Source organism: Triticum urartu, chromosome 7A, assembly GCF_056163025.1.
Source record: "Triticum urartu cultivar PI428250 chromosome 7A, HENAU_Tu73, whole genome shotgun sequence".
Lineage (NCBI taxonomy): Eukaryota > Viridiplantae > Streptophyta > Magnoliopsida > Poales > Poaceae > Triticum > Triticum urartu.
In genome coordinates this window covers 473843445-473857340 of record NC_141879.1, presented here as the reverse complement: position 1 = coordinate 473857340, position 13896 = coordinate 473843445, and the positions used below count along the sequence as shown (strand labels likewise).

Genomic DNA, 13896 nt, shown 5'->3' with positions numbered 1-13896 from the left:
CATCTTTTTATTTTCAGTTATATGCTCTTCGTTGACATAATGAGATAATTGAGTAAACTGACTATTGTACTCAGTCACTGTCATGCTTCTTTGCTTGAGGTCATCAAACTCCCTTTTCTTGATCTTCATAATACTTCTGGGAATGTGCGCCCCATGAAAACCTTCTTTAAATTCTTCTCAGGAGATATTATTTTCATTGGGGTGCATGTGTAGGAAATTTTCCCACCATGATGCAGCTGCTCCCATGAGGTAGTGAGGTGCATAAAGTACCTTCTCACGGTCCGAACACTATGCAATAATTAACTTCCTTTCAATGCCTCGAAGCCAATCATCGGCCTCAAGAGGTCTATCAGTGTGAGAGAACGTTGGGGGACGTGTCTTTTGTAGTTCAGACAATTTGGAATGCTGCTGATATGGTTCACGGTGATTTCCCATATTGATAACATGGTTCATCATTTCTTGATGCTGCTGTTGGCTTTGCTCATAAAGGCGGCATACTTGAGAAAATGTTGTTTCACTGCCTTGCTGACTTGACTGTCCCTGTGTGAAATTGTTACTTGTCTGGGTTCCATAATTTTCCTCTGGCGGACTTGGCATAGAACGAGTCCAGGGACGAGGCATTTTCCACTCTGGGATATTTTTGCAGAATTCATGAGAAAACCGAGTGGCAAAAATAAATAATATTGCAAAGGCGGAAATTTTAAGAACTCCAAAAATTTTCAAGAAAATACTTGGTTGCACATGGAGAAGGACCGCTCAGTACATATCTTACACACAAACCATAATTATACAATACACCACTCAGGATGTGCGTACACATTCCTGACATGTTATTTAGGCTAGTGCACTTCTCCGAGTTCCTACATGATGCGCACACAAACTACTTCTCACCAAACCTATATACAAATACACATATCATACAAGCTGATACATCGCACGGCTGCCAGGCGCACTCAGTCGGAGATGGTAAACACTTCCTTCTGCCTGCCGAGGGTAAGACCCAGTGATGCTGGAGACTCAACCTCCTCCTCACTAATAGGCTCCAGGCGCGAAGTACTGGTTTGAGGATCTGGTGCGGGCGCGGCTGGTGATGCAGCACGGACTGGAGTAGGGGCAATGACTTGGTCAAACTCCTCAGTAGTAGGCAGGCGGCGAGCGGTGGCTAAGATGGCAGGTGCATAGGAGGCTGAGGACGAGACGTAAGTCAGTGGTGGTGCTGTATGGAGGAGCTCCCTCCTGTTGGCGGAACAGCCCTGAACGAAGTCCATACGATCAGCCACAAGGTCGTCCACGAGGTTGTCAAAAGCTGCCTCAAGAGCTTTGAGATATTCAACCAACATTTCAATAGCCTCATCTCTCTCTCCCCTAGCGCAAGCAAATGCATAGTGACAAGTGTATGGCACGTGGCATGGGAGGTAGCGGTAGCGGCAAGTCTTCATCGAAGGAAGAGCATCCTGGAGACGAGCTATTGCCTCACGGGCAGCCATCTGCATGGCATGCCTCTCTGTAGGCATGGCCCTTCCCACAAATCGAAAGCGGCGTGTCTCAGAACGTCCTCCCTTGAATTGCACCGCGGCCTAGTACATAGACACGCTGTCGCTGATCTTGTGCTGGTAGAGTGTGAACTCCGGACGAGTTGATGGCCCGATCGCGACCTTGGTGATGGAGACGAGAAGCTTGATAAACCCCTCAGGTACATTGACGAACACCTGTGATTCACAGTCGCTGCCAGCCATCTACAAAAGTAGACAAAAATTCCAGATAGTCAATTCATAAATTTATGATGACTAACAGAAAATTGCTACCATTGTAAAGTGTTAAAAATAGCACTTATTACGCTAATAACCGATTAGCAATCACACCTAGTGGCTTCCTACAGTCAGCCTAGCTCTGGTACCAAGGTTGTCAGGACCGGTTTCCCAATAAAACATTTATTGAAAAGTTGACCCTTGTATTGACCAGTACAGAAGAATCCTCCTTACTAGCACACAAATCCTTGATACAGAAATCCAGAAGTACTAAATATTATACAAGGTTGAGCTGAGGCTGCTCAACAATTTTATTACAAGCACACCGATATTATGCATAAGGGCGGATATGAAACAAAGGAGTATGGTAGCATAACTACTGACTCGCAATAAAAGTGGTGGTGGATATGTCACAGTGTAGTGGGTGACATGACTCCAAAATCTTACAACTCATCAAGCACCGGAGTGAGGCTTGATGATTTTATTTGGGTAGCGGAAGCATATATAATACAAGTGACCAACTCCAGGATCGCACGGGACTGACTGGGACTCCTCTAGGCGTCGGACTCGCTATCGAACTCTTCATCCATAAGATCGCCTTCGTCAACATCTGGCCAAATCAACAAGCCAGGTGAGTACTTTGAATGTACTCCCAAGACAGTTTGGACATAAAATATAACAAATGCAAACATGATGCACATGAGCAGATTAGTAATGCACACTCAGGTAATAAATTTGCACTGCACGATAAATAAAAGGAAGTCAGGCGGTAGTCCTCCCGAAATCCCAATAAAATAGCTGAAGACCGATCGGGTGTCTGAAGCGATGCCTCGAAAGGTAAAAATAAATAAACATGCCGCAGTCGGGCGTCAGGGCGACACCACATAAAGGGCTTATACTGAAACGTAAATGACAGTACGTGCCACAGTCGGACGTCTAAGCGACATCTCGAAAAGGGCTTATAATGAAAGTAAATAATCAGGATGCCACAGTCGGACGTCTGAGCGACATCACATAAAGGGCTTATATCAAAAGTAAATAACAAGGATGCCACAGTCAGACGTTTGAGTGAAATCACATAGAGGGCTTATATCAAAAGTAAATAACAAGAATGCCACAGTCGGACCTCTGAGCGACATCACATAAAGGGATTATATCAAAAGTAAATAACAAGAATGCCGTAGTCGGACGTCTGAGCGACATCACATAAAGGGCTTATATCAAAAGTAAATAACAAGAATGCCGTAGTCGGACGTCTGAGCGACATCACGTAAAGGGCTTATATTTCGTCATTCGAATTTAAATAGCTCATGAATTTAGATCATCCCAAGGAAATACTTAGTACATAATAATAAACCGGTTAGTCCATCCACCGGAATAACATTCAGCCGGGTTTACCCTTCTCGGCTTCATGCTCATTCTCGGAGACTGTCACGGAGACGGATACTGAGACAGACACGGAGACTGACACTGATATGTTGATCAAGGTCCTTGGCCATGGACACGGTTACTCGAATGGTCATGACTCTGCAGAGTTTGCACTGTTAATCCATAGCCAACGGATTTCAGTAGTCAGAAAGGACTAGTTCCATTGACTGTATTTTAGAAGAAACACATCTAACCAGTACACACCCATTCCACATTCTGCTGCCAGGGATCACCCTAGGCAACGTTCAACAAGACCTCTGACACGGGGAGGCTACAACCTCGAATAGCATGGGATCAAATTTATATTCGCGCGCTCTAAGGGGTGCTCCCCTCTCAGTCCCAACCGGAAACACCCATGCCCCCTGACCGGATGACGGGCTTTAATCCAGGGCCATGGAACCCTCATCACGGCCCCTCTATTTGGTGTGTACAAGGAGAGAGGTTTGCAACTTACTAAACCGCATTCTTTGCAGAAAAACATGTGGTAGCACGGACGGGGACGAACGGGAACAAGACTTGATCCATGTTAACACTGGAGTTACATGGTTGACATAAGACTGGCATGCTTCAACAGTACCAGCTTACAACCTATCATGCCACCACATGATCAGGTTATCTCACCATCATGTGAACTCATCAAACTTCGAAGCTCACCTGTAGCTTGCCTTGCATGCAATATAACATTCACAATATGCTTATATAAACATGCCATGAGAAAACTACTCAAGCAAACATGCAAAACACTCATCATATCAAAGGCTCAAACATGCTTGCCTGGTTCGGAGTAGTCGGAGTCTAGCTCGGCGAAGTTTGCGGTTCCGTCACCTCCTTCGGTATCTACGGTATAAAAGAAATTGGATACTAACGTAAATACCATCTGTGCATAAAATTGTTTTCAAATATTTTCAAATAAATATGATAAAAAACTAGACAGAAAAATAAAGATGACAGAAAAAGAATCAACTCAAAATCATCTTTTGTTTAAAAGATATAAAGGTTTTAGTCCAGGGACTAATCTGTTATAAACAGAAAACTATCTAGGGGCTAGTTTATAAAAATAGAAAACGCTTCAGTTAGAAATACGCCAACCCAAAAGGGAAAGCATACTTTACCTGAACGCATTTTCAGAAAACGGTTCGAATAAGAGAGGAGAGACTGACGAGGGGGTCCCACCCGTCAGGTTTGAATTTCAAGACAGAGTCCACCGGCGCCCGAGGCTTGCGGTGGTCGCCAGCGTCGATCCACGGCGAGGTAGGGGAAATGGAGAGTACCTATGGGTTCACGGAGCTCTTCCGCGTCCGTGCGTGGTGGAGTTGGTCGTCGGCGAGCACCACGTCGACGGCGGCCTCCACTCCGGTGGAGGGTGGTTCAGGCGGTGGTGGATTTCGCCGAGGAGGGATGCAGACGCCAAATTGAGGCTAGGGTCAAAAGAGTGGGAGCACTAGGAGGCTACTGGCAAGGTTTGGGACGAGGGGGTGCCCTTACCGGAGAGAATCGTGCCGGAGCCCGAAGTGGATCGGGGCGGCTGGAGTCAGGGAAGAAGGCCTCCTCGAGGTCCTCCTAGTGGCTGGGCGCGGCTCTGGTGAGGTGGAGGGGTGGTGCTAGGTCGAAGGCGAGCTCGGGGCCTCCTTTTATAGCCGGCCCGAGGCGGTTGCCGAGAACGGGATAACTCCGGCGAGCGATTACGGCGAGGCAGTGGTCGGGCTGGAGGATTAGGTGATTGGGCATCATCGGGTTGGTCCACTGGTTCCATTCAAGGGCTAAACTTGGTATGACTTGGGTGATACTCCAAGCTCTCGACGGAACAGCCTCACGGGCACGTCGGCGGCAGGAAGCGCGCTCTATGCTTTCCAGGCCACGACGACGGCTCTGCAGCACGTACAGGGGAGGGGACGGCCACGCGGAGGCGCCTGGTGGTGTGGGCGGTGCTGGACAGCGCCGTTCCACGCTGCGCCTCTCTGGCAGCCGCATCGAGTGTTGCTGTCGCCGCTCACGGGGGCGATGCACCTCTGCCAGCTCACCGCCGACGCTCGCAACCGTCCAGGCAACCGTGCGGTGCGATGGATAAGAAGGGGGAGCAGTGAGCAAGGCGCCAACGCGCGCACTGGCGAGATCGACGCCAAGTTCTGAAGAAAACAACACTGAAGACTGAACCAAAACACTGAAACTCTGAATTTTGACAGGAACAGTGCACGCCAATTGTTCGACGAAATGATTTAGGCACGTGAAAAAAAATTCTGGAGCTGGGACTTGGTGAGGTGGTCTCTTGATGCATCTAGGGGCTGCCTGATTTATCTCAGATTTTTAGGAAAAGAAAAAGAATGAATTTCACCAAAAAGGCAAATCTGGTCCAAACTTGCAGCAAGAAAAATTTGAAAAATTTGAACTGTGGACCAGTGGATCTTGATGGATCTAGGTTGAGGATACTAAGGACTAGCCAGAGAAGTTTATTTGGGATCAAGAGCCACAGGAAATTAGGTAGTTCCTTTGTAAACCACCATAGTCCAAATAAATGACAGAAAATGATTTTGAGGTTAAGATAAATAGAAATACAATTTAAAAGACGTTGAAACTTGCTGGAATTGGATGCTTGGCTTGATCCAAAATATAGAGGTGGGTTTTGGAAGAAAATATTTTACATAGGTCATGGCAAGAGGGCACTTCTTGAATGGGGAAGAATAAATCCAAAATTTAGGAATTCTTTTTATTAAAAATAAATTGTAAAGACCTTCCAACCTTATTTGTGTTGAGCCAATATAAGATGAAAAACCCTCAAGACCGAAGATCAAGATTTGGATGAACCCAAAAAGAAAAATACTCGTCATAAGAGATTTTTTTTTGAAAAGGAGGGTCTTTTAGAAAAATTTTAAATAACCTCCTTCAAATCAAATTAAGAATTTGATAAAACCAAATCAAAAGTTTTGGAGTGTTCCAACCTTCTCTGGTGATGACAAGTGGTGCAACGTATGTGCGTCACTTGTAGCAATATAGGAGAGTTTTGGTGAATTTCTTTCCATGCGCAGGGAAAGATGGGTGGTTTTATTTGTGCTTTTTTCTTATATTCTATTTTTAAATGATTAATCTCTCAAAACCGTGCTACCAAATCAAGAACTATTTTCAATGTTGTGTTTCTCGCATCGTCATCTTCAAAACTAGATGTCATGTTGACTGATTTTGACCAAAACAAATTGGACGAAATATAAACACCTAAACTGTATTAAACCATGCTTCAAAAAAGTACTTCACTTTGTTTGGAAACCATGTCTTTTCCATTTTTTGTTTTCCTTCTCTTTTTTTTCAAAAAATTACAAATTAAAAAAAGGAATTTTTAAACAATGTTCGTGTTTTTGAAACTTTTGTTTGGAAAAGATGTTCCCGGTTCATAATTGCATTTTCCAAACCAAATTCATAATTTCTTATTCCTATTTTGCCAAAACAACAACAACTTGATTTTTTTCACTTTTTCAGAAATAGTTCACATTTTAAAATTTTGTTCATTTTTTCGAATTTTCTTCACTTTCTTAGAAAAATGTTGGGATATAAAAAAATCGGAATTTCCAAAGATTAATTGCATTTTGTAAAAAAATTGGAATTTCAAAACTTGTTCATGTTCACAAAAAATGTTTGAAATTACAGAAGTTGTGTACATTTTTTTTAAATGTTGGGATGACAAAAGTTGTTTGGGGTTTCAAAAAAAATCAGCACTTCAAAATTCTTCACAATTTCCAAGAAATGTTCAAAAAATGATTCAAATCTATCGTTGTTGTCTGTTCTTAAAGATTTGTGCCACACATTAATCACCAGTGGTCATCATCTCAAGTGGCTCTCTTTTTGGGGATTCTTTTTTTTTGGGGGGGGGGGGGGGGGGGGGGTAACATCCTTTTTGGGATTCTTGGCATCATGTTGTTGTGCTTAAGTGCTTAACTCGCTTCGCTTCTGTGCCAATGGGCCAGTCCATTTCCGCCCCCCTATACGACACGGGAGCAATGAGCGTCCAATAGGAGCGAAATTTCCTATTTGAAGAACCGTGCATCAAGCTGTAGAGGTTTCACACAGGCTTCACGAGCGAGCGACGTGATATGGGCCGGCCCGTTAATGGTTGCTGCAATCCCGGTTTTGGGAACCTTCTAGAGGTTCCATACAGGTTTTTTTTCCAGTTTGGGGAACCTAAACTGGTTTTTTTTCTTGTTCTGGTTTTTTAGTTTTCCTTCTTTCCCTTTTTCCAGTTTTTTTCCCTTTCTCTCCCTTTTCCCTTTTCTGTATATTTTTCTTCTGTTTCTATTTCGTTTTCTTTCTTTCCTTTCCTTTTATTTTTCTTCTGGACAGGCACGCCAACGACGTTCATCGACAAACACCCTTTGTCGCCTAACTCACGTCGTTGAGTTGTAAATTTTGTTCCAGTTGGTACTACAGTCAATAAAAGCCTAAATGTTCCAGCACTTGCGTAATAGTTTTCAAAATTATTTCTTAAAATAAATATTTCAAGAGTTATATATTAATATAAGATGTTCACACGTTTTATTTTATTTTATTTTATGTGACATGGAAAATATTCATATTATTCTGGAAAATGTTCACATATGTCAACAAAATGTTATGATTATGTAATGACAAAAAATTGTTTTCATATTATAAAGAAATGTTTGATTTTACGGTAAAAGCTCATGTATCTTAAAATAAATATTAACTTACAAAGAAAATTTATTATTTTTGCAAAAAATGTGTAATAAATTAATGTTTATGCATTTCAGGCCATGTATTTTTAATAAAGGGCTGGCACATTTTACCAAAATCATGTTTAGAAAAACATTATCTATTTCCAAAACATTTCCATGTATTAAGAAAAAAAGTTCATTTAAAAACATTATGCACATTTACAAATCTTCAAGTATTGTTGCACTTAAGAAACATAAACCAAAATAAATAAAAATTGGGAAAACGTGAAAGGAAAAAAGAAAACATAAGCAAAAAGGAATGAAAAAACAAAAAGATAGAAAATGAGAAGTAAATATAAAAAGAAACAACAGAGAAAATAGCCACAACAGGAAACCAAATGAGTTGTATAAAAAGAACATAGCACTCAATAAAACTGCTTAAAACCTGCTATTTATATTTCTATTTTTACTGCTTTCTAAAATTTTCAAATACGCAATGAATTTTTTGAAATATATGATAAACATTTTCTAAATACACAATGAAACTTTTCTATATATTTGAAATACGCTCTGAATATATATTTTTAATAAGCGATGAACATATTCTAAAATTCCCAGTGCGAATTTTTTGAAACACACAATGAATATTTCACAATTGATACGATTTAGTACACGATGTATGTCTTTTAATACATGGTGAACATTTTGTAACTTCATGTCGAACATTTCTGAAATAACCATGAATATATTTATTTAATGACCAATATTTTTGAGAACACACTATAAACATTTTTTAAATACATGCTAAAATGAACCAAAAGAAAGAAGAATAAGAAATAAGCTAAAGGGGGAGAAGCAAAACAGGTAAATGCTAAGAAAGAAAAGGCTAAAAAGGAAACACGAGTAACTGAAAAATACAAATACAAAAAGAAAAAGGAAAAGAAAAAAGGGGTAGGCAAGGAGGAAAGGGAATAAAAGCAACAACAGAAATGTGTGCATGGGCAGTTAGCAACAACAAAAATGTGTGCTGAAAAACCGATGGCTCTAACCAAAATAGGAAAGGGGAACATATTGCACTCTGGGCAGCGGCCTGTGTGTTGGCACATATAAGTGAGTTCAACTTCCAACTTGCAGTAGGCTAGATATCGCAATCGCCAAGGATTCCGGTTTAAAGAGACAAGTTAACAAGGATTATTGGTTCATTAGGATGAAACCCCCAGGTGCCACCGACCATAGATTTCGCCCCCAACGTCTTATGTCCAACTAGGTGTAGCCTAAACAAAAACGAATTGTAGGTTGCTCTTGGAATATTCAGAAATATTTTGCCCAAAAAGAAAATAAATACTAATAAATAACAATATAAATACATCAGATGTGCAAATAACAACTTATATAATATTTCATTTACCAAGTATACATCATTAATGCATGCTTATTGTGATATGCTTACATGTATAAATTACAGACAAATGACGCTCACTAAGCACATGCTTGTGAGCAGCACGTGCATAGGAGTATATTATTCACGTGCTACACATGTATGCGTTTATTTGCAGTTCATGTAGGGCCAACATAGGCACCTGCATGCGTCTTTCTTCATTGAACTTGAGTCGCTCTTCATGGCTACACTCATTGACCTAGGAAAATTGATTTCAGATTGACGATTCAGTCATCATGGACATGGTTATGCATGAGACGTGGTCGCGGCGCGCCGGGAGGGGGGGGGGGCATTAAGACTTACAATTTGAGGTTGTATCGCAGCGACAGGATTTTCACGGGCCATATGGATAGCTCTGTTTGGTGGTCCAACGGTTGATGCATCTACAATTAAAATTAGGTGAGACTGACATATACTGCATCAGATTTGATAAAATATGTACTCCAATATTCATACAGTTATATAATGAGTAGATAATGCTATAAAATGTTGCACCGAAAATGTTTTTCAATTGTATCTAATTTGGATAGAGTGGATTTGGTTACAAATATGCATGGATATAGATCAAAATAGACACCACAAAATGAAAAATGTATTCTAGGCTGCAAATAAGTTATGTGCAAAGAGGTTCTATATAGAATTTATCATAAGTTAATTCAGGAAGCAAATGGTCATTGTCTCCCAGTATAAAAAAACATAACCATTCAACTATGCTACATGTTAGGTGGGTTGTGAGCATGTGCTCACCATGGAGCGTAGGTTCTAGAAACATAACTATCCCTGCGTGTATCTTCATTTGTGCATTTACTACCGCTATTCGACGCATTGGTCCCTTGCAGGAGCCAAGAACTTTAGAAGCAACATTGTAGGAGTTCAAGAGTGTCCTACTTCTTTTTGCTGGTCACCTTCATGGTTTATAATAGACTTGCTTGTTTTATCCATGCACATAACTAAAACGACAAATCTCATGTGATCCTTTTCGTAAAGAAAAAGCTTACCGGTTGATGTGTTGTTCTCAGGAGTTGAGACTACATTGGCACCATGACCTTGTGGGGTGTGAGGAGGGATAACAACAATCGACGATGGAACATTCAATCATGAAAAAAGTGAATTTCAACACATAAGCATAATTAAAATGTGGATTAAATCTTACACAAGTTTTGGGAGAGAAAATGAGTCTCTCCTAGAACAAAACATAATCATTTGAACTTTTTATATTTACATACGCATACCTGTATTGTTTTCATAGTTTGAGACTATCTTGGTAGAATTATCCTGTGTCTTGGTAGGATTTCCCGCTCCACCCATTGACGGGTAATTCACCCCTACGTGAAAAAAGAGTTCCAAAATATATTAACAATTTATTCTTAGTTTACATGGAAGACATGTGAGAAAGTAAACTAATAAGTTACACTAGTATAATGTAGACTTATTTTGGGAAATTTACATGGGCCTATATGGAATCATACTCAAATGAACATGCCCCAATACCTATATTGTTTTCATGGTTTGAGACAATCCTAGTAGAATTCTCCTGCTGGTTTATAGGATTGCCCACTCCACCCCTTGCTGGGTTATTCACCCCTACACGAAACAATGAGTTCCAAAATATATTAATATTCAATGCTCATTTTACCTGGAAGATGTATGAGAAAAGTAAAATAAGTATATTAGTAGCGTGTGGGCTTATTTTGGGCAATTTACACAAGTCTATATGAAATCATACTCAAAACAAACTTGCTTAACAGAAATTATAAAATTGCATATTATCATGATATAAAGAAGATATTTGCACATATATCCTTGAGTTTTGTTTTTAAAACGCCAAGAGATAGATGTTCTATCTAAACCAAGTTCCATGTTTTTTTGCCCTCAAAGGTCACATAATTTACCGGTTGTCAGACTAAATGTGCCTTTTACATAAATTTTAGAATAGCAAATAAGTCTACGCAAGAACATCAAAACATAACATTCTAATTTTCATACATCCACTTACTAGTTTCTTCATTTTGATGGGCTGGAGCTATAATGGTAGAATGAACTTGGGCTTGGGGGTTACTGAGATGGCCAACTCCACCCCGCATGGGAGCATTCCCCCCTTCATGGAGATAAATGAATTTCAATTTTCAAATAAAACCAAATAAACTAAAAGACATGTGAGAAACTAAATTATAGTAACCTACGAAAAACATATGAGCTTATTTTGGAAAAAACTTACATGTATATATGAAATAATAGTAAAAAGCATAATAAAAAATATGCTTGTTACCTGTCTAGCGGCTGCATGCGACTTAAAATAGAAATAGCAACTTACAATGTTCTAAAGTTTTATTAAGTTCCATTTAATTTTAGACTAATTAGCCGCATATATAAGTTGTAAAATGTCTTAAAAGCAAAGTCTTTATCAGGACAAGAAAATATAACCATTCAACCTTTGTGTTATCTACCTACGAGATAGGTTGTTTCCATGGGTTGAGTATATTCGTATGATAACATGGTGTATTGAAAGGATACCAAACTCCACCCCTCGATGGAGCATTCACCCCTTCGAATAAATAAAATATGTTCCATAAATTTTAAATAAATAAAATTCAGCGAAACTGTAAGCCATCCGAGCAAAGTAAATTGTCAAACACAACTCAATTAAGTCATTATTTTGGAAAACTTACATGCGTATGTGAAAATATAGTCTATAGACTCGCTTAAAAAGAATTGGATCTAATTAATCAGGACAGTGAGTTTTTGTATGTAATCCTTGGATTTAGTTCAAATATGAACCAAAAAATGACAAGTAGGTTATATGTATTGCGTAGGCATTAATTTTTGCCTCAAAATTTACAACATGGACATAAGTTTCGTATAAGAGCCAATGAGTCAAAAATAAAACCAAAATTTTGACTTCGGTCCCCTTCATCTTCTTACAACCTGCTGAACTGTTCCCATGAGTTGGGCCTTGGTTGGTAGTTCGTTCCTGCGTGAACTGAAGCTGTCGCCTAGCAGGACCTACAATTGCTGTATTTCCTGCAGGGAGAACAAAAAAGACAACAAAGAGTGATAAAACTGAAATCATGTGGGATACATTATAATAACTTATGCAAACTGTTTTTACATCCTTATAGGGAAAAAAATGCAAGTGTCCATGAAGATCATTGCAGATGTCCCGCAAAAAAAAAAGATCATTGCAGATGCACATGGTTCACAAAACAAGCCAAACTGCGTCAGATTTGGTGTTTTTTATAGCTAATTGCAAGGGTCTGCGAAATGTAATTGTGCTTCACAACAATTAAAATGTCCACCATGTCGAATTCGGGTAGCAGAGTTTTCGATGCACAGAGAACCTTGGATTCTCGCAACAACAACAAAAACCTTGGATTTTGCTCAAAACAGGCTAAACGTAGGTATGATATAGTATATGCCTAAAGAAAACCATCTGCAAATAGATATAACGACCCAGAAATAGAAATGTCAAAATGCACAAAAATAATACAGCAGATGTGTAAAAGATGGAATAATAGAGAAAACTCGACCAATACATGAACATAAAATAGTAGCTGTGGCCCTTTCCTTATAGAAGAAGGATCGCGAGGCGCCGCGGGGAAGGCCAAGACTCAGATCTGAGCGAACGGAGCTACTAGTATCGATCTGAGGCCATGAGAGACGCCTAGGTCTCAAGGATAGAGTTTAATAATCACTCAAAGAAACTTGACAAGGATGTGGATTATAACATGTGTAATCCCCATTCGAAACAAAGCTCGCACGCACGTATATATGCGAACATGCAGACGTCCGCACGAATTGATCACCTCAAGGAAAATGTGATGGGCTGGAAATCTTGCAACATCGGACGGATAACAAGTGATGACGCAGAAGAAGAACCAGGGCGAGAAAACTTACGTATAGGCAGGAGGCGCTGATTGTTGCTGCGCCTCGGTTCTTCCGGCATCCTGCTAGCACTCGTACTAGGTAGTAACTCCCCTCTTACTCGTAGCTAAGTTTGCCTTAGCTAGCTGATTGCTCTTGGATCTTGGTTAATGAGAAAGATGTTGAGTCTACGTATCCTCATTCCTTTATATATACACAGGCAGGCGTCTCTACATACAGTACAATTGATAAGGTCAAAGCTGTTAAAATTAACAAAATTTGTCGACCTAGGCAGGTGCAACCGTGCACATGCATGGATCGCCTGCACGGCGTGGGAGCTCGCTAGCAGCAGCCAAAGTTATTAGTCTAGCAGCACCGTCCGTGCACCCGTGCGGATACGTCATGCATGGATCATCTCATTTAGTTAATTAGAGAGCGAATATTCGATGGATCATCTCATTTAGCTGTAACCAAGCTAAAAAGTCGCGCGATAGCTCCTAGCTTACTCTAGCCAGCAAGAATGCAAGACCATACGCGTGACAGTTAATTCTCTTCCATTCGCGATAGCAGTTCGTACGTGTCCACATGCATTACATTACATGCCATTTGCTTGCGAGGTACGCGATCATCTCCTGTGTAAGCTTTGTCAACTTTTCCATCTCCCCAGCCGGGCGGCCTGTTTGACCCTCGAACACACAAACCACGACAGATCACATTCTGCTACTCCGCCTTGTTTTGGCTCTACCTGGAGATGTCAACTCTCTCT

General features: G+C 40.4%; 1 protein-coding gene across 2 annotated transcripts; it reads right to left on the bottom strand.

Annotated features, from left to right (window-relative positions):
- Nucleotides 1-2011: 2011 nt before the first annotated feature.
- On the bottom strand, nucleotides 2012-13372 carry LOC125524951 (uncharacterized). Of its 2 annotated transcripts, XM_087535308.1 has the most exons (9): nucleotides 13164-13372; nucleotides 12195-12290; nucleotides 11266-11367; nucleotides 10761-10853; nucleotides 10502-10594; nucleotides 10268-10315; nucleotides 9573-9652; nucleotides 3951-4013; nucleotides 2012-2358 (listed from the first exon to the last, which is right to left on the bottom strand). In XM_087535308.1, exons 1-8 carry the CDS (start codon nucleotides 13210-13212, stop codon nucleotides 3972-3974), a joined length of 603 nt encoding a protein of 200 aa, XP_087391434.1. In that variant the 5' UTR covers nucleotides 13213-13372; the 3' UTR covers nucleotides 2012-2358; nucleotides 3951-3971. The 2 variants fall into 2 exon arrangements, with proteins under 2 accessions (XP_087391434.1, XP_048545936.1); XM_048689979.2 differs by lacking the exons at nucleotides 2012-2358; nucleotides 3951-4013 and adding an exon at nucleotides 9205-9468 and having other exon boundaries at nucleotides 13164-13363.
- Nucleotides 13373-13896: the final 524 nt, after the last annotated feature.